Genomic DNA, 20,656 nt, shown 5'->3' with positions numbered 1-20,656 from the left:
GGCGCGTCCAGCTCCCGCCAGACGGACTCCACGCAGCCTTGAGCCATGGCGGTGTGTGCGGTCAGTCCCGGTCCGGCCCAGCCCAGCCCGGCCCGCAGTGGAGGCGGGCACAGGGTGCAGGAAGGAACTGCAGGTGCTGCTTTACACACAAGATAAACACAAAATGCAGGAGTAACTCAGCGGGACAGGCAGCGTCTGTGGAGAGAAGGAACGGGTGACGTTTCGGGCCGAGACCCTTCTTTAGACTGAGAGACAGAGATAAGGAAGTGTCCAAAATACAGGTCAAAGGGCCAATGGTCAAGGATAATCCACGCGGAATTGGTCATTGGTAGCCGGGGAAAGGTGACAATAATATTAATCAGAAGGCCAGTTAAACTAGTCGGAGAATTAGGGTGGGGGAGAGAAAGCAAGGGTCACTTAGAGTTAGAGAAGTCAATATTTATACCGTTGGGTTGTAAACTGCCTGAGTGAAATGTGAAGTCCACAGTCACATCAACGCCCTCTGCATGGAATAATATTCTCACCTCCCACTAATCCTCCTATCAGTTTAAATCCCTGTCGTGTGATTTGACTGTAACTGCACATATTACAGGCCAGAGCCCACACACAAGTTTAGAAGTTGTTCAGCCAGAGCTGCACACAATGGTGTCTGTTAATAGACAATAAGTGCAGGAGTAGGCCATTCGGCCCTTCGAGCCAGCGCCACCATTCAATGTGATCATGGCTGATTATCCCCAATCAGTACCCCGTTCCTGCCTTCTCCCCATATCCCCTGACTCCGCTATCTTTAAGAGCCCTATCCAGCTCTCTTTTGAAAGCATCCAGAGAACCTGAGGCAGAGAATTCCACAGACTCACAACTCTCTGTGAGAAAAAATGTTTCCTCGTCTCCGTTCTAAATGGCTTACTCCTTATTCTTAAACTGTGGGCCCTGGTTGTGGACTCCCCCAACATCGGGAACATGTTTCCTGCCTCTAGCGTGTCCAAACCCTTAACAATCTAATATGTTTCAATAAGTGCCCTCTCATCCTTCTAAACTCCAGAGTGTACAAGCCCAGCCGCTCCATTCTCTCAGCATATGACAGTCTCGCCATCCCGGGAATTAACCTAGGCTGGGCTCCCTCAATAGCAAGAATGTCCTTCCTCAAATTAGGGGACCAAAACTGCACACAATACTCCAGGTGTGGTCTCACTAGGGCTCTGTACAATTGCAGAAGGATCTCTTTGCTCCTATACTCAACTCCTCTTGTTATGAAGACCAACATGCCATTGGCTTTCTTCACTGCCTGCTGTACCTGCATGCTTACTGTCTTGTGGCTTCTAGTGTGTGGTGGCTGAAACAGGGCCACGACTTGAACGCTCTTTCCTTGACCCAAATTCCAAAGGATCACAATGGCTGAAGACACTTCGCCCAATTACAAGCCCTTACTTTGCTCCTGGGCCTAGATTGGTCATCCAAGGGAAACATCCTCCCTACATCCAGCCCGACAAGCACTTACATCTCTCATCCTCATACACTCTGGAGAATATTCTCCCAGTCACACCAACCAGTGCAGCCCTGCCATCTGTGTAAGGTTTTGTTGCACCCTCTCCATGGTAAACACATGCTTTCTTACAATAGTCCAAAGCATTCACCACGGCCCCACATAACTGCAATAAGACTCCCTTACTCCTGCATCCTCATGTAACACAGAGTAATATATATCACAGATAGACACAAAATGCTGGTGTAACTCAGCGGGTGAGGCAGCATTTCTGGAGAGAAGGAATGGGTGACGTTTCGGGTTGAGTCCAAGGGTTCACAACACATATCTCTCCCTTATCCATTCAACTTGTTACATCCTCAAAAAATTCCAGATTAGCCAAGTATAATTTCCCCTTCATAAATCCATCCTGTCACTGCTTCCCAAATATGCTGCTATAACATCTTTAATACTTGACAAGCAATTATTCCCTACTACCCTATGTAAGGCTAACTGGCCTATAATTGGCTACTCTTGAAAAAATCTAAGGGTCTTGACTCGAAACATCACCCATTCCTTCTCTCCAGAGATGCTGCCTCACCCACTGAGCTGAGTTACTCCAGCGTTTTGTGTCTACCTTTGATTTAAACCAGCATCTGCAGTTCTTTCTTACACATTTAATATATATATATATTTCTGCTGTTGTAGTCACATTGCACCTGCAGGTTCCTCAATGACCTATGTACAAGCATGTCAGGGGCTCATTAAATAGCAATGTTACCCAGCCTCACACTGCATTTCTGTTTAAACACTGAGTATATTCAAAACTGGATTTTTTTAAGGTTAGCCAATGTAACTCCACTTTTTAAGAAAGGAGAGAGAGAGAAAACTGGGAATTATAGACCAGTTAGCCTTACATCGGTAGTGACATCGGGAAGATGCTGGAGTCAATTATAAAAGAATAATCTTCTGGAATTTTTTGAGGATGTAACAAGTAGAATGGATAAGGGAGAGCCAGTGGATGTGGTGTATCTGGTTTTTCAAAAAGCTTTTGACAAGGTCCCACACAAGAGATTAGTGTGCAAAATTAGAGCACATGGTATTGGGGGTAGAGTATTGACATGGATAGAGAACTGGTTGGCAGACAGGAAGCAAAGAGTAGGAATTAACGGGTCCTTTTCAGAATGGCAGGCAGTGATTAGTGGGGTGCCGCAAGGCCCAGTGCTGGGGCCACAGTTATTTACAATATATATTAACGATATGGGTAAAGGAATTAAATGTGAACATCTCCAAGTTTGTGGATGACACAAAGCTGGGTGGCAGTGTGAGTTGTGAGATGGATGCTATGAGAATGCAGGGTGACTTGGATAGGCTGGGTGAGTGGGCAAATGTTTGGCAGATGCAGTATAATGTGGATAAATGTGCGGTTATCCACTTTGGTTGCAAAAACAGGAAGGCAGATTATTATCTGAATGGTAGATAGACACAAAAAGCGGAAGTAACTCAGCGGGACAGGCAGCATCTCTGAGAAGGAATGGGTGACATTTCGGGTTGAGGGTCTCCACTCGAAACGCCACCCATTCCTTCTCTCCAAAGATGCTGCCTGTCCCACTGAGTTACTCCAGCTTTTTGTGTCTATCTTCGGTTTAAACCAGTAGCTGCACTTCCTTCTTACACATTATCTGAATGGTGTCAGGTTAGGAAAAGGGGAGGTGCAACGAGACCTGGGTGTGCTTGTGCATCAGTCACCGAAAGTAAACACGCAGGTACAGTAGGCAGTGAAGAAATCTGATGGCATGTTGGCCTTCATTGTGAGACGATTTGAGTTTAGGAGCAAAGAGGTCCTATTGCAGTTGTACAGGGCCCTGGTGAGAACACATCTGGAGTAGTGTGTGCAATTTTGGTCTCCTAATTTGAGGAAGGACATTGTTGCTATTGAGGGAGTGCAGCATAGGTTCACCAGGTTAATTCCCGGGATGGTGGGACTGACATATGCTGAAAGAATGGGTCGACTGGGCTTGTATTCACTGGAATTTAGGATGAGAGGAGATCTCATAGAAACATAAAATTCTTAAAGGGTTGGACAGGATGGATGCAGAAACATGTTCCTGATGTTGGGGGAGTCCAGAACCAGGGGTCACAGTTTAAGAATAAGGGGCAGTCCGTTTAGATATGAGATGAGGAAAAACCTTTTCACCCAGAGAGTTGTGAATCTGTGGAATCCTCTGGCACAGAAGGCACCTCACTGAATGTTTACAAGAGAGAGTTAGATTTAGCTCTTGGGGCTAAAGGAATCAAGGGATATGGGGAGAAAGAACTGGTTTTAGATGATCAGCCATGATCATTTTGAATGACGGTGCTGGCTTGAAGGGTCGAATCGCCGACCCCTGCACCTATTTTTCTATGTTTCTATGACAGATTTTTGGATATTAAGATCGAGTGTCAGGGGCTTAATGCAGGAGGTGGGGTGGAGGTCAAAGATTAGCCATGACCTTGTTGAATGAAAGAATAGTTACAACAAACCAAATGGCCCATTCCTGTTTCTATTTCTTCACTTCCTGAATGACGCTGATTATGGAACGGGTGGATACAAATAAGTATAACTTTCCTTATTCACAGAGTAACAGATTCACTTGCAAACATGTTAGCAAAACAACTCCCGATGTACAGATTTAACATTACAGGGTTATGAAACGCCCCGTACATACGATGTAGCATTAGGGAGACCAGCAGGATGGATCTGCCGACATCGTCTGCTGCCCAAAATTCGGCTGATGGTCACATTTCCAACCAGCGACCTGTCCAGGTTATGAACAGTTCACTTCCATAGCCTGGGGAAGTTGTGTAGTTTGACTTTGTGCAAACACAATCCACCTTTATCTGTATGAATTATGTATAATCATGCATACATGTGGTATGAATTGATTGTTCTAGATATAGATATATAAGCAACATCATTCATTAACACGACTGCGGGCAGATTCTCCAAGTCCATGTGTATGTTTGCAGTTGACACCAGCGTATAGACTGGGTCTGAAATAATGACAAAATGGAGTACAGGAAGGAAATAAAGAGCTTAGTAAAATGGTGTCGAGATAACAACTTCTCCAATGTCAGCAAATACAAGGAGCTGGTGATAGACTTCAGGAAGTGGGATAGAGTACAGTCTGCAGTGTGCATCAGAGGTGTTGATGTGGAGATGGTTGAGTGATTCAAGTTCCAAATAACAAACATCACCATTAGTTTGACCTTGTCTAACCACACGAATGCCTCGGCCAAGAGAAATACCAACGCCATTACTCCCTCAAAAGATGAACAAAATTCGACACGTGCAATAATTGTCACAGACAATTTTCTACAGACGCCTCAAGGAAAACATCCAATCCAGATGCATCACATCTTGGTACGGCAACTATTCCTCAGTCTGGGTTGGCTTGGATAGGCCAAGATGGAACACTCATTCCTTGCAGGTTAATTTTGATTCAATCGTGCAAAGCCTAACTAAAAATGTCCTGTCCTAATAGTCACTGAGCTGAGGGCCGTGGGTTCAGAGTAAATCACAGTGCCATGTCTAGGACTCCATGCAGACCAGCTGGGCAGGAATGGCCGATTCCCTTCCACAACTTGACTCAAAAAGACATTTTGGACCAGATGAGCTTTTACAACATATTGTGTCTTAACTATTATTTTTAAACTTTTGATTACCATGGTGGAATTCTAGTTTAATATTCTACAGTTCCCAACTCAATCATCCCAATCAATAGATGGCAAAACCAAGGATACTGCCTGAAGATCTCCGCAGACTGAAATGATTGATTTCCAAAAATTACAATGTTCCTTCTTTGTGGTGATAATGATATCAGCTTGTAAAATGTTTCTTAATTCTGCAACAGTTCTCTGATCCCACGCATGATGCCTTGTTATCAAGGCCGTTATGTAGTCTGTTGCCAAGCATCCAAGGGAAAACTCACATGAGCGACATTGAGTAGATTATTCTTTGTTGCCTCAGGCAGTCTCTCAGTGATGAGATGAGATACCCCCTACTCTAGATCTATGTATTTCGAGGTGGGTGATGAAGCCAATGCAGGAGCCATTAACTACCACACATGAAGCAAGAGGTGTTTGAAGGGGCATGTGTGCAGATAGTTGTGAGGCCCTTCTGTTGCCCAGTGTTCCAATGCATGGAGCCTAGGTTCTGATATGCACAATGTCCCTGTTAACCACAGACAGCACTGAGAACGATGACTCCGTGCATTGGGAAGCAGTGGGCAACAGAAGGGCACGGCCTCACAGCTATACACCCACATGCCCCTTCAAACACATCTTCCTCCATGTGTGGAAGTTAGTGGCTCCTGCATTGGCTTCACCTCAGGATACGCTGAACTAGATTGGGGAGCAACTTGTCTCAATCCTGAGAGACTGCCTGAGCAGAGTACAAGAGGCAATAATGCTGCCCCAGCCAACATAATGACAGGTCATTTACACTCCAGTCAAATCCACTTCCCCACTCTCCCATCGGGTACAAGGTACAGAATGGGGAAAGCACATTTCACCCTATTCAAGAACAGCTTCCCCCCACTGTTATCAGACTCTTGAAGGGACCTCTCATAAGCTGTGGGTATGGCCCCATTCTCTTCACGATAATATATCAAAACCAATTATCTTTTCATAGTGTACAAATCTCTTGTGAGCTACAAGAAATCGCTTGTATTTCTGCCTGGGTTTTTGTCTCTTGTGATTTAACCCATTCTCCCGGCCACTTCAATCACCTCTATTTGTGAAATTTCCAGATGAGTGACAGAGGGTGTTGGAGTGCGAATCCCACCTGGCTCCAGACGAGTGTCGGAGAGTGAATCCCATCTCTCTCCCATGCTCAGCGTCCACAGATGTAGATTTCCAAGGACCAGCACATTGACTGTGGAGCAAAGAGTTAAAGCCTCGCAGCAAACACAACAGCCGTGTTCCTCCAAACTTACAAGGATTGCATTTTGTAAAGGGCGTATGCAACCCTTTGACAAGCTGCAATACATTAGCAAATATGTCAGTGGGTTTCACAGCATAACCCCAGAGTCCAGAACTTGTGGCTCGACTGGAGAAGATTACTTATGTTGATAGCTTGGCTCAGTTGGTTGTTTTCTCTGAAGCTGAGAGGCAACGTTGTCAGTATATATAATTGTGAGGGGCCTGCATAGGTTGAAAGGAAGGCTCAATTTCTACTAACAGAGAGATCATAATGGGAAGATATCTAGCGACAGTCAGCATGCTGGAATTCACAGCATGGTGACGCTAGATGCCCTCAACACACTTAAAATGTATAGTGACCTAGCAGGGAGCAACCAAGAGATCCAAAATGGGAAAAAATCAAAACAGCGAAAGAACTCTGGGTCATGAAACATCTGAGGAGACAAAAGATGTCAGTCAGCATGGTTGAGACTGAATCATTACTGAGTGGGGAGAGAATGATTGCCAGATACAGAAGTACAAGCGTGGTTGGGATAATGGTCGCTAGGTGATAGGTGAAGCCAGAAGTCACTGTCGGCAAATGGATCCCGATACAAGGAGGAAGTTAAATAGATTATCCACGATCCTCAAACACAGCGCATTCATCACCCTCCATGTATAAGACTTGCCCTGCAAATCTACAAAGTACAAACTTTGTATGTTAAACTGTTTGTGAAGATGACTGAGTGAAGACTTAATGTGTGTGAGATAGTGTGTTTGACTATGGAAATGAGACGGGGGGGGGGGGGGGAGAGAGAGATAGTGTGTGAGAGAGTTTTTGTTTGAAATTGTGGGGGGGTTGAGTATGTGTGTGTGTGTGAGTGAGTGTATGTGAGCCTGTATGTGTGAGTGTGGATATGACTGATGGAGTGACTGAGTCCCTGTACTGTAACATAGGCACCTTTTATTGCTCTTGCAGCAATGCTACTTGGAAGGTGATGAGGAGCCATTTTCTGAATGGCTGCAGTCCTTCTGATGAAGGCAGTGCCACCACTTGTAGTTGAGGAGACTGTTCCAGGATTGTAGACCCAGCAAGGATGAAGGAAGGACAATATAATTCCAAGTGCAAGTGGTGGATGACTTGGAGGCATTGCTGCAGGATGTGCTGTTCATCTGCACTCTTGCCCTTGTCCTTCCTGGAGATGAAAGTAGCAGTTTAAGGGGTGACCACAATGTAGATGGAACAACATGCTGCATGGTGGGTACATGCAGAATGAACATTCAGCGAGGTAGACTGGGTGTCTGTGTCTAACATTGTCCTCAGTGTTTAAAGCTTCTTCACTTGAAGTCTTCTCAACATTTCATGACTTCCCAGAGGAAGGGCCTCAACTTGAAACATCCATTGTCCATTTAACACTGTCTGGCCTGCTGAGTGTTTAACAGTTGGTTTTTTTAGCATTCTCTTCTGCTTTATTGAACCAGGGTTGATCCCTGGCCTGGTAATAATGGTCACCCTTGGCCTTATGAAACCAACCTTCCTTCCATTGAAGATAGACACAAAAAGCTGGAGAAACTCAGCGGGACAGGCAGCATCTCTGGAGAGAAGGAATGGGTGACGTTTCGGGTTGAGACCCTTCATCTTCCTTCCATTGACTCCATCTGCACCTCATGCTGCCCCGGCAAGGCCAGCAGCATAATTAAGGGGCAAAATGTATAGAAGTGTGAAAACGCACACCTCCACATTCAGGGACAGTTTCTTCCCGGCTGTTATTAGGAAACTGAACCATCCAACCACAACCAGAGAGCGGTCCTGAACTACTATCTACCTCATTGGTGACCCTCGGACTATCTTTGACATGTATCTGTACACTGTGAATGGCTCGATTGTAATCATGTATTGTCACGTGAAAATAAATTAAACAGACATGGATTAGTGAGATGGAGGGAAATTAAGTTTATACCTTGAGTTAGTTCCCTCGTCACCGATGGCAGACCCAGGGTGGCCTGGAGAATGCACCAGGAGGCTCCTGTTGTAACACAATAGACAATAGGTGCAGGAGGAGGCCATTCGGCCCTTCGAGCCAGCACCACCATTCAATATGATCATGGCTGATCATCCCCAATCAGTACCCCGTTCCTACCTTCTCCCCATATCCCCTGACTCCGCTATCTTTAAGAGCCCTATCTAGCTCTCTCTTGAAAGCATCCAGAGAACCGGCCTCCACCGCCCTCTGAGGCAGATAATTCCACATAAGGTCATAATGTCATAAGCGATAGGAGCAGAATTAGGCCATTCGGCCCATCAAGTCTACTCCGCCATCCAATCATGGCTGATCTATCTCTCCCTCCCAACCCCATTCTCCTGCCTTCCCCCCATAACCCCTGACACCAGAACTAATGAAGAAAGTGTCAGTGACTGAGTGAGTGTGAATGAATGGAGACGAGGTTGTTGGTACTAGTGCAAGATGGCAGTGGTGTAGACCGAGCCTGTCTGACCCTCCCCCCCGTCTCACGCTCAGTCTCACTCAAAGCGCTAACGGAATGGGCGGCAACATCCAGACTCGACTCTACACGACCCTCCCATCTGTTGTCACATATCTGTAGATGGGGATCTTGCCTTTGCCCAGAGGCGAGCAGTAATAAGCTCGACTTTTAATCATTTCATGTTTTGGACTAAAATTGTGAGCTGCTTTTCTTTGCAATTGGTGGGATGTTTCTGCTGAACGATTAATATTTTATTTAAGTAGCGGTTTTAAAAAAGGCAACTTTCTTGAGCCAAGGTTGAACGAAAAGACCGTGGGATCAATACTGAGCGAGAGAGGGAGAGAGAGAGGGAGGCTGGTGTGCAGGCACCCCGTCCGGACAGCATTGCCCCCGCTCGGCGGCTGAGAGAGAGAGGGGGGAGAGGGGCAGCTCACAGTCGGAGATCACAGCTGCCTGCTCGGCGCTGCTTGTACCTGAGTTACGTCTGGTTCGGAGCGGCGACTGCCAGCAGCATTGAAGGTGAGTGAGTGAGTGAGTGAGTGAGTGAGTGGTGAGTGAGTGGGTGGGTGAGTGAGTGAGTGAGTGAGTGAGTGAGTGAGTGAGTGGGTGAGTGAGTGAGTGAGTGAGTGTGAGGAGTGAGTGAGTGAGTGAGTGGGTGAGTGAGTGAGTGTGAGTGGGTGATGGGGGGCTTCCCGTTCCAGCCATAAAGCAGCGGGGTTCAGGATAGAAGGTGAATAGATGCGATGAGTTGGGCGAGTCTGAAGTAATTTAGTTTCGAGCTACAGCATGGAAACAAGACCCTTCGGCCCACCGAGTCCATGCTGACAGTCGATCACCCGAGTTCCTTGTTATCCCACTCCCTCCACACGGGCAGTTAACTTACAAACCCGCGCGTCTTTGGGATGTGTCACGGGGAGAACGTGCAAACTCCGCACAGACAGAGCCCGAGGTCAGGACCGAACCCGGGTCTCTGCCGCCCTGTCAATGCATGTTTGAGGTGGTTTGTGCGAGGCTCCGTGGATCAGGAGTAATTTGAGCGCAGCACGGGCACGATGGGCCGAATGGCCCACGCTGAACCATTGCATGAATCTGACAGTGACCGTGAACCACTCGGTGCCGGGGCCGTTGTGGCAGTGCCCGGGTTGGTCTTGTGTCTCTCCAGCCGACCATGTTATGTAATATGGTCAGTTTAGTTTATGTTCCCGTGTATCGAGGTACAGTGAGTGATAAGCTTCTGTTGTGTTGTAACCAGTCAGCTAAAGACAATATGTGATTACAATCGATCCATTTACAGTGTACACATACATGATAAGGGTTTAGTGAAAGGTAAAGTCCCATGAAAGATAGTCGGAGATACTTGGCGCTTCAGTAGACACAATATGCTGGAGTAACTCAGTGGGACAGGCAGAAGGAATGGTGGCGTTTCGGGTGGAGACCCATCTTCAGGCTGTTACTTGGTGCCTTGTTCTCAACTATCAACTGTGTGTTGACCCTAGGTCCCGAGCGTTGCCAACTGGATGTTATGGGCGAGTGAAGGGAGGAAGGAACGGAGATCGCAAGGAGCAAGATGATAGCGGAGCCGGTGAAGGAGGTGCCGGGGCTAGCGGCAGTGCCGGGGTTCCCAGAGAAGGGGTCCGAATGTCCGGCCGCTACTGCCCGGCTCCTGGATCGCCAGGCCCAACTGATGGAGGCCACGGGCGGAACCGAGCTCTCGTGCTCCAGGTGTACCTTTCCCTTTGGCCTGGTGGTCGTCATCGTTGGCTTGGTGGTCACCGCTGTCGCCTATGGCTTCAACTCGCATGGGTCAGTCATCTCGGTGTTCGGCCTGGTCGTACTGACCCTGGGCTTCCTCCTGGTCATCTCCAGCGCCGTGTGTTGGAGGGTCAGACAGTGCAGAAAGCAAGCCAAGAGAAGAGAAAGCCAGACTGCACTCGTGGCCAACAGGGAACTGTTCGTCTAGGCACCAACTCTTCACCCCGTGGACCTCACGTCACTAGTGTAGGTGGGACAACACCCGCCGTCATAATACTTCAAAACGTTGACCTCTGGCAAGAACTCGTGTAACTAAAACTCTTCATTATCTCTATTTGGGGTGCTGCCCTTGTCAGCGTGGTCAGTGTTAAAGCAACAGACATGGAAATGCTCTCAGAACTAAGACAACTAACTATCCGCATCTCAGTGTGTGAGTCGCAGCGGGCAGCGCTGAGCTGTAGCAATGAGGAGAGGTCCCAGTTACTCATATGCAGCTTACCAAGGACATGTCTATAGGGGGAAGCCATTCTACCACCAATATGCAGCAGCTCGAGGTTCCCAAGGTCACAAGTGATAGGAGCAGAATTAGGCCATTCGGCCCATCAAGTCCACTCCGCCATTCAATCATGGCTGATCTATCTCTCTCCCTCCTAACCCCGTTCTCCTGCCGTCTCCCAAATAACCCCTGACACCCGCACTGATCAAGAATCCATCTATCTCTGCCTTAAAATATCCACTAACTTGGCCTCCAGAGCCGTCTGTGGCAATGAATTCCACACATTCACCACCCTCTGACTAAAGAAATTCCTCCTCATCTCCTATGTAAAGGAACGTCCTTTAATTCTGAGGCTGTGGGCTTTGGTCCTAGACTCCCCCACTAGTGGAAACATCCTCTCCACATCCACTCCATCCAGGTCTTTCACTATTCTGTACGTTTTCCCCCTCATCCTTCTAAACTCCAGCGAGTACAGGCCCAGTGCCGACAAATGTTCATCATTTGTTAACCCACTCATTCATGGGACCATTCTCGTACACCGCTCTGACATCAGTCCCCCAACTCCCACCTTTACATAATGAATCCATCTCATTTCTATTTCCTTCGCTCCATAGAATATGTTGCATCCGCTGAGTTCCTCCAGCATGTTTGTCGACCTTCATTTCTATTTAACATGTGTTATTCATTGGAATGGGGAATGGAGTTGTTTGATATCCTAGTAGGAACAGTCTCCGTGGACTCTCACGTCTCTATCGCGAGTCTTCTCATTGAATCATCTTTCTTGGCTTTAACCACTGCCTCCCGTCCACATATCTCTGGTCACTTTGATGATACCAAAGTCTGTTTCAAGCGCTTATGTGAGCGCAGCAGGATTGCTAGTCCGCGTATTCGGTTTTCACGAGGTGCTCAGTATGGCACTTCTAAATTTCCAACAGGTTCTACCTGAACGGCACAGGGTGTCGCCAAATAAAAGTATTCTTTCACTGCTGGCCTCAGCTTCATTACTTCAAGTTCTAGACTTTTTTCGGATGGGGTTGCAGGTAGCACCGTGAGGCAGGAAACAAAATGACAGGCGCTCAAAGATGCGGTGGTGATCTCCAGACCTCTCTCCCCACCAACCCCTCTCCCCAATTTCTGAATTAGTCACGGTACTGTACATAGAAACAGGCCCTTCGGCCCACTACGGCCATGCAAGCTCTTTGCCCATCTACAATCCCATTACCTCCTTAAAAACATTGGTGAGACGGGATTTTCTCCACACAATGAAGTCGCCATCAGCCACGTGAGGGTCACCGCATGCCGACATTTATCTGCCTCATCTGAGCCCTCCTTAAATAACCAAACAACATTCGCTATTTTCCAGCCTTCTAGAGTCTGATCTGCAGATACAGAAATCTCAGGCAACACCCCGGCCATCTCTCCCTCGCTTCTCACAACAATCTGGGAATCCTGCAGCCTGGGAATGTATCAAACTTTCTAGCAATCTCCTCTTTCTTAATGTTTAAGAAAGAACTGCAGATGCTGGAAAAAAAATCGATGGTAGACAAAAATGCTGGAGGAACTCAGCGGGCGAGGCAGCATCTATGGAGCGAAAGAATAGGCGACGGTTCGGGTCGAGACTCTTCTTCAGTCTGAAACGCCACCTATTCCTTCGCTCCATAGATGCTGTCTCATCCGCTGAGTTTCTCCAGCATTGTTGGCTGCCTTCCTCTTTCTTAATGGTGTTCGGCTCCAGATTATCCGAGCTATCTTCCATGTCCTCTTCCTTTGTGAATACAGGATACAGGAGTAATTATTTAGAACTTCCTCCATATTGCCTGATTCCACACCCAGATTGCACCTTTGATTCTTTCCTTGTTCCTGATATTATTACATCTTGGGATTCTCCTTAATTCACTTTTCCAATTCCATGGAACTTTTTTGCACTCCTGATTTATTTCTTCGATTCTCCTCTCCACATTTAACATTGCTCAAAAGGACTCCCTCATTCCCAGTTGCGTCTACCTGCCATATGTTTACTTTTATTCCCTAATCACACCTTCAATACCCTTGGTAACGCAAGGTTCCCTAATCTTGCCATCTTTCACTATTTTATTCTTACCAACACATACTGGGCCTGTGTTCCTCACTTACATGATTTAGTTCCTTCATTTAGAATATTCACTTGAGGACCAACCCTATCCCTGTCCACAACTAACTTGACATTTACACAATTATGAGCTTTGCTCTCACTGACAGTTTCACCACCTATCATCTATTATATTTGCTAAGATAAGGCCAAGTACTGCCCCATCTGTAGTAGGACACTCACTACACTTAACACATTACACCCATATGGCCTGTTGCACTAAAGTAATCCCAGACAACATTGAGAACATTAACATTGGGAACATTCTAACACTAGTTCCCAACCCCATCAATAACTAACTGTCTCAAAATATACTCCATATCTTCTTCCCCCATTTTCAAACACATTCAAACTCTCTTCCCACTTCTAAACATGATCTCCATTCTATCTGTAAAATCAGTGCAGTGACTATATTATCTCTGATCTATTATCTCTGATTGTACCTTCATGGATTAAACAAGCATGTGGTTTCTGTCTTAAAGACATCAACAAACCATGCATTAGTCCATCCTTGGGAGCTTTCTATATATTTTATATATTTTATTTTCAGATAGGGTTACAATAAATAGAGTTAGAACAGTACTTAACAAAGTGTCACACACTCAAATATCATTAGTTTGCCGTGGCACAGAATCTGTAACAATGACAACTTCCAGAGGAGCCAGAGATGTTATTCCAAAAGTACGGGAGTGGAGGGGAGGGGTTTTGCTGGCATGCCAATAAAAAAAGGAAATTGTGGAGATATTCAGTTATGGTCAACCTACGGTGCCTGTTTTTATTGCAGATTTCCAGCATCTATAGCCTTTCTGCTTTCTTCAACACATTGCGAGTTTTCTTCCCTGAAAATTCATCTTGAAGAAGCCTTGCTCCTCCCCCCAACGGGATTTCCATTTGTCTCTTTTAGCTTGCACACCCTCAAGGATTTCTCTCTCCATTCTGCTCTGATGAGGTATTCACCAATACTCATTTCTGCAGCAACATCTCTTAGCAAATGCCTCTGGCTTCAACCTATTCCACATATTTCGACTAAAAATCTCTCCTTCACACACATTATGTTTCCAGCTATGTTCAAGTCATTCCTGAGATCCATGCTTAATGTATGTGTCGACACAGAGTCCTGTTGCCCTCTTTGCAACAACACCGATTTACTCGATCTGAAAGATGTTCTGGTCCACAATCCCACTTCATTCTTAGCTGCATATGATATTTCAGCAAAAGACTACTGTTTCCTTCTCAACATCAAAGATCACAAACTCATTAGCTCTTGAACCTAATACTCATTCATATCTTTCACCCTGGTAATTTCCTCTACATTCTTGCCAGTTACACCCCTTACTGTAATTTCACTGTTTCATCCCTCTGACAATGAATGATCTGCCCTCTGTAGAAACCTCAATAGATTGCATTGGTGGAACCTGGAGCAAACAGCAAACAGCTGAAGAAATTCACTGGGTCAGATAACATCAATATTTCGTGTCTCTTCCATTACTCTCCGCAGATTAGTTTTTGGTCAAGATTGCCTATTTAGGTACACGGTACCCACAATGACTTGTGTTACAATAAACTGGTTTAATTGCAAGATTTGCTACCATAAGTCACTGAACTGCATCTTCATTCCCATTCCATCCTGGTTGTGATTCATTCCATGTATCTATCTTGGACTGAGAGCATTTCACAAACAAAATGATTATTGTATGTCAGTCTACCTATCTCTGTCTGCAATGAAGTGTCTCTCCTTTACCCAAATACAGAGGTGTTTAATTGATCAATACTGCATTGATAGAGATTTAGAAAGTATCGATTTCAGAATAGGTCAAAAATGAACTTATTTTGATTATTCTATCCATGAAGTTCTTCTAATCATGAATAAATTTAAAGACATAAAATTAACTTTGCACCTTGAATCGATTACAGAATATTGCACCTGTTGGACACACACCTGTTGAACACACACCTGTTGGACACACACCTGTTGAACACACACCTGTTGAACACACCTGTTGAACGCACACCTGTTGAACGCACACCTGTTGAACACACACCTGTTGAACACACACCTGTTGGACACACACACACACACCTGTTGAACACACACCTGTTGAACACACACCTGTTGGACACACACCTGTTGAATACACACCTGTTGAACACACACCTGTTGGACACACACCTGTTGAACACACACCTGTTGAACACATACCTGTTGAACACACACCTGTTGAACAGCTCAAACTGTTCACTGCGCCTGAAAGTTTCAAAAAGTGTTTGTACTTCTGTCAAAACAAGGTCAGGAACATGTTCAATGATTATAAAGTACATTCTCAACACATTTCTAAACCTCTTGGTCTGTCAAAAATGAAAGTCTCAATCTGATGGTATAAAACTATGATGTTACTTACCGCTGAATATCGTTTGAAATACAGTCAAGAAACAATTGGAATCTGAACTTGAAATTGAGGAATATGGTCTGAAGGTGGGTATGAGTAAAGTCTAGGTGATAGGGAATATTATGACATATGATGAGAAGGCCCATGGATGTGGTGTTATAAGATCTGGGGAAGCAGTAAATCAAAGATACAGTAAATAATTGGGAAAGTTCGCCATTTATGAAATGTTCTTATTTCATCACTAAACAGAAAGCACCAATTTCTTCAGGTAATTTGCATTTATTTTGTCAATTGGTTGCATGTGTCTACACATAGTTCTAAACATGTTCACATTTTGCAGATAATAGTATGAAATAATCTTTTGCCTTGCAAGACTGGATATACCAAAAGGCTTTACAATAAATTACAGGCCCAGCTGAGTCTAGAAGTTAGAAAGATGGGCATGCACGTGTGTAATTGAATCAGAGTCTACACTGAAACTGATCCTTTGGTCCAATTCATCTATGCTAACCAAGATGCCATCCAAACATAGAGCCTGAAGAAGGGTCTCTCACGACCCAAATCCTCACGCATTCCTTATCTCCACTGATGCTGCCTGCCACAGAAGGTAGTTGAGGCCAGTTCATTGGCTATATTTAAGAGGGAGTTAATGTGGCCCTTGTGGCTAAAGGGATCAGGGGGTATGGAGAGAAGGCAGGTACGGGATACTGAGTTGGATGATCAGCCATGGTCATATTGAATGGCGATGCAGGCTCGAAGGGCCGAATGGCCTACTCCTGCACCTATTTTCTATGTTTCTATGAAAGACTAGCAGGCATAGCTTTAAGTTTAGAGATATGCAAGGCAAGTTTTGTTTTTCACAGAGAAAGTGGTGGGTGCCTGGAATGTGTTGACAAGAGTGGTGGTGGAGGTAGATGTGATAGTGGCATTGAGGCTTTCAGCTAGGTATATTGATATGCAGGGAATGGAGGGATATAGTGGATGCAGAGATGAATGTGACATGGACATTGTGCTCTTGCATTGTACCACAGTATGTTTTATTGGAACAAGCTGCTCCAGAATTCTCATCAGTTGATCTTTAAACAACGGAACTTGCCCAATAACAGCTGCTCACTATTTACTGTCCCAGCTCCTGCCTAGTCATCTAATCTGCCTTACCCCAGGATTCAGACATCTGTATTGACAACTATCTGAAAACATATAAGACTTGTACAATCCACTGTAAGGTGCCTGAGAATGAGGATTTGGGGAATAATTCCGATTCAACAAGAGGGTGAGCTCCCAGATCCTCTCACAGTGAGATTCTCAACCAGAAGAAACCAGAGGCAGTGTTTACTTTTCACATTTGGACTGTGCTTGACATAACTCAAACTCCTTCTCTCATTGCTAAAATATGCCAATTAGATTATGAGATAAATCCCAGAGAGGGTTTTGTAATTGCGACATTCTAAATCATCGTTGTTAAAGTGAACAAGCTCTGACTTTACTAGAATCAGTCTGGAGAAGGGTCTCAACCCAAATCATCACCTATCCATGTTCTCCAGAGGTGCAACATGACCCGCAGAGTTACTCCAACACATTGTGTCTTCTTTTATAAACTAGCATCTGCAGTTCCTTGTTTCTACAGGAAGTTACAGTATTATTTATTAGTGAAGTGTTGAAAGTCGTCTGGGATTACTGGGAATGCAGGAGTCAGAGCTGACTGACAAACTGAGTTTCTTGGCTGGGCTTTGGTTGCTCACAATTCCCACAGACGTTCCACATGTCACGAGGGAACAGGCACAGCTATGAATGACGTATATCTCTGCATTGTGCTTGCCTGAAGCATACTGCCTGATGTAATGTATCAAATCAAATCCAATTACTTTCACAAAGGAGAGAAGGAAATGAAAAGATGTTGGACTTTTCCCGAAAACATTTAAAAGCCATTGATTACATTTGTCAGTTGCATTCTGATCTGTAGCTCGAGACTCACTAATTTGGTCACTTTTGGGCTAGGACCCTTCCAGGTATTCAAATGTTAGCTGGAGTTTCCCCTGCAACTCAGGCATCAGGCCCATTCAAGTCTACCTCCTGGATAATTCAATCCCTGAGGAGATTGAGGGGAGACTTAATGACGTCCTGACAGTCAATGCTGTAGGTTCCACCCCTTCAATTTCCTAATCAATTCAGCAGATGCTGGTATGATGGTGTGGTGTTTAAATGACTGCACCAGCAGCCAGAGTTCTGCACCACAGATCCACAACCATGAGTTCGAATCTCACAATAGCAGCTGGGAACATAATCAAGTCATTGAATTTTAAAACACCAGGTAACCATGAAACTATCCAAGTGCCCCCTTGCCGTTCTCTGCAATTTAAAACTTGTTTGATTTTGAACTTTTCATCATTCTAATGAAAGCTCATCCATCTGAAAATGACATCTGTTTCTGTTTCTCTCAACAGGTGCTGCCTGCTGTGTATTTACAGCCATTTCTTTATTTTGTTTCTGATTTCCTGCATCGGCATCTTGCTTTTCAATCCCACAGTTGTTGAATCTCTCCCAGTTCAGGCCATTTTTTCTCACCTCCCTATGTTGTATTAAAAGCACAAAAGTAAAAGGCAGATATCAAATAGAGGGCGGTGAAGTGATACAAAGACTTGTCCAACAACAGTAATTTCTTCTTCTCTCTGCTCCCACCCGGCAGGGGGTACAGAATCTTGAAAATGCACAGCAGCAAATTCGGAATCATCTTCTTTCCCCCTGTTATTAGGCCTCTGAATGATCCTTCGTTAAGCTAGGGTACTGTTTCATTCACCTCTATCCTAGTGAGGATGTTGGACTTTGTCTAAGGAACTGATGCCCTACAACATGCTACAATGCTGAGGACAGACACAAAATGCTGGAGTAACTCAGTAGGACAGGCAGCATCTCTGGAGGGAATGAATGGGTGACGTTTCGGGTCGAGACCCTTCTTCAGACACGACCAGAAACATCATCCATTCCTTCTCTCCAGAGTTGCTGCCTGTCCCGCTGAATTCCTCCTATCTTTGCTTTAGCTCAGCATCTGCAGTTCCTTCGTACAATGCTGAGAATTACATTCTGCACTCTGCAACTTCCACTTTGCTCTCTCTACTGTCCTGGAGTTTGAGATGATTATTTCTATGTATGGTATATCTGATCTGTTTGGATAGCATGTAAAACAAAGTTGTTCACTGTACCTTGGTGCATGTAACAGTCATGAAACAAAATCTAAATGGTGTGAAGGGAACTTTATTCTCTAACTGTTGCTAGCTGGCCTGGGAAGCTGTGCTGAGGCAATGCAGAGGCAACTTTATCTGAGATATTTAACGATGCACCTTGAAGCATTCTATCTTGTACTTAAGCCATGCTTCACCTAAACTAAGGGATATCCAATTAGTTTTAGGTTATCCACACATGTGGAAAAGAACAGGTAGAACACAAAACAGACAGGGCTTCAGGTGAAAGTTACCACACAGCCAGGAGCACTACAACGTACACATGTCAACATCAACTAACATTGTGCTCAGCTACAAATGCCTCTGATGGTCTTTCACCGTCTCTGTTCATATGGGGAACCTGAGAGCAGGAGCCATTGATCCCAATATCATCAGTTTTAGTTTTGGTTTGTCCCGTGTACCGAGGTACAGTGAAAAGCTGTTGTTGCGTGCTAACCAGTCAGCAGAAAGACAATACATCATGAAAGGAGGAGCAAAAGGAGAAGGCAGATAAATCTGATGGGGTTGGTCTTGTGTGTCGGAAATCATATTGTTAGTGCTGAGCTATAGTATCGTCAGTGTGATGTAGAACAGCACAGGAAAGGGATTGTTGTGTCCAGATTACAATCTGCATCTTGCTTTCAAGAGCTGCAAGGCAGTCAGCTGTCTGTGTTAACACAGGGATGGGCCTTCATGAAAGCTGCAGCACATTTTTATTGCTTCATTTTCACTGTCACACCCTTCCTGCTCTTCCAGCCCATTCTGGGAAAGAGTTATCGTGGGAATGAGAGCCTAGCTGCATGTGTATAAACTACAGTATGTCATCAGGAATCTAATGTATGCACAAGAGGGAATCATAGCAAAAACATTCCCTTGTCTCTATCTTTCTATTTGGTTATTATTTGTTTAAAATACGTCTTCTTGTTCCTGGCGTGAGGCCAATCTCCCATTTTAATGATCCAACAAGACTGTTGCAGGTTCTTTGGGAAATACAGTTTAATCTGCAGGACACTGTAAGCAAAATCCCAGTAGAAATATAATCAGAGAAATAGTTTTATTCTATTTGAACACTTTAATCTGACAGATAGAAAACTATTGGAGGGAGAAAGAGTTATTCGATTGACAATAAATATCTATCAGTTGGAGAATAAAGGCTTCAGTTTGTAAATGGATGTTAAAGGCACTGGCTTTGATGAATGGACCATTGATAGGAGTGGAGATTTAGGTTTAACCACATTCTTTTCATGTATACCAATGTACATCAGATAGATGTAATCATGTCAAACTCAAGTGTAGGGTAGGTACAGAGTGTAGAATATAGTTCTCAGCATTGTAGCGCCCCAGTTCCACAAAGTCCCATGTCTACACCGTGGTAGAGGTGAGTCGGGCAGTATCCAAGCTGATGGAAGGGCTATCCAGAAGTCTGGTGGTGCGTGCGTTCAAGCTTCTGTATATTCTACCAAACGGGATTGGGGAGAAGAAGGAATAACCAGGATGGGGGGGGGGACGTCTTTGATTATGTCGGCTGTTTGTCTGAAGCAACGTGTGAAGGGTCTGGTCTACAATACAATACAATATTTATTGTCATTTGAACCTCAGTGAGGCTAAAACAAAACTCTGTTTCTACAGCCAAACAAACAAAAACAATTCCTACTGGACACACAAACAATTCACACAAACATCCTCCTCACTGTGATGGAAGGCAAAGTCTTTCCTCGCCCCTGCTCTCCATTTTCCCCCCGATGTTGAAGCCCCAGGCGGGAGATGGTAAGTCCCGCGGCCATTAAA

The 20,656-nt window shown here is 45.0% G+C and overlaps 2 protein-coding genes across 4 annotated transcripts in view; one reads left to right on the top strand and one right to left on the bottom strand.

The window, feature by feature from the left end:
- The window catches only part of pctp (phosphatidylcholine transfer protein), a 21,535-nt gene extending 21,472 nt beyond the window's left edge, over positions 1 to 63 (bottom strand). The window contains exon 1 of the mRNA XM_055654304.1: positions 1 to 63. This exon is cut by the window's left edge and continues 70 nt beyond it. Within this exon, the coding sequence (XP_055510279.1) occupies positions 1 to 47 (47 nt within the window). The 5' untranslated portion in view covers positions 48 to 63.
- tmem100a (transmembrane protein 100a) lies at positions 8 to 12,124 on the top strand. Of its 3 annotated transcripts, none has more exons than XM_055654307.1 (2): positions 8 to 133; positions 10,384 to 12,124. In XM_055654307.1, exon 2 carries the CDS (start codon positions 10,455 to 10,457, stop codon positions 10,845 to 10,847), a length of 393 nt encoding a protein of 130 aa, XP_055510282.1. In that variant the 5' UTR covers positions 8 to 133; positions 10,384 to 10,454; the 3' UTR covers positions 10,848 to 12,124. The 3 variants fall into 3 exon arrangements, with proteins under 3 accessions (XP_055510282.1, XP_055510280.1, XP_055510281.1); XM_055654305.1 differs by lacking the exon at positions 8 to 133 and adding an exon at positions 8,974 to 9,406; XM_055654306.1 differs by lacking the exon at positions 8 to 133 and adding an exon at positions 8,976 to 9,084.
- Positions 12,125 to 20,656: the final 8,532 nt, after the last annotated feature.

Source organism: Leucoraja erinacea, chromosome 23, assembly GCF_028641065.1.
Source record: "Leucoraja erinacea ecotype New England chromosome 23, Leri_hhj_1, whole genome shotgun sequence".
NCBI classification, from domain to species: Eukaryota; Metazoa; Chordata; class Chondrichthyes; order Rajiformes; family Rajidae; genus Leucoraja; species Leucoraja erinaceus.
Note: the sequence above shows the minus strand (reverse complement) of the source record. Positions and strands in the feature narration are given on the sequence as shown.

Excerpts from the sequence above, each read along its gene's own strand:
- tmem100a (XM_055654307.1), top strand. The coding sequence starts at position 10,455 with ATGATAGCGGAGCCGGTGAAGGAGGTGCCGGGGCTAGCGGCAGTGCCG.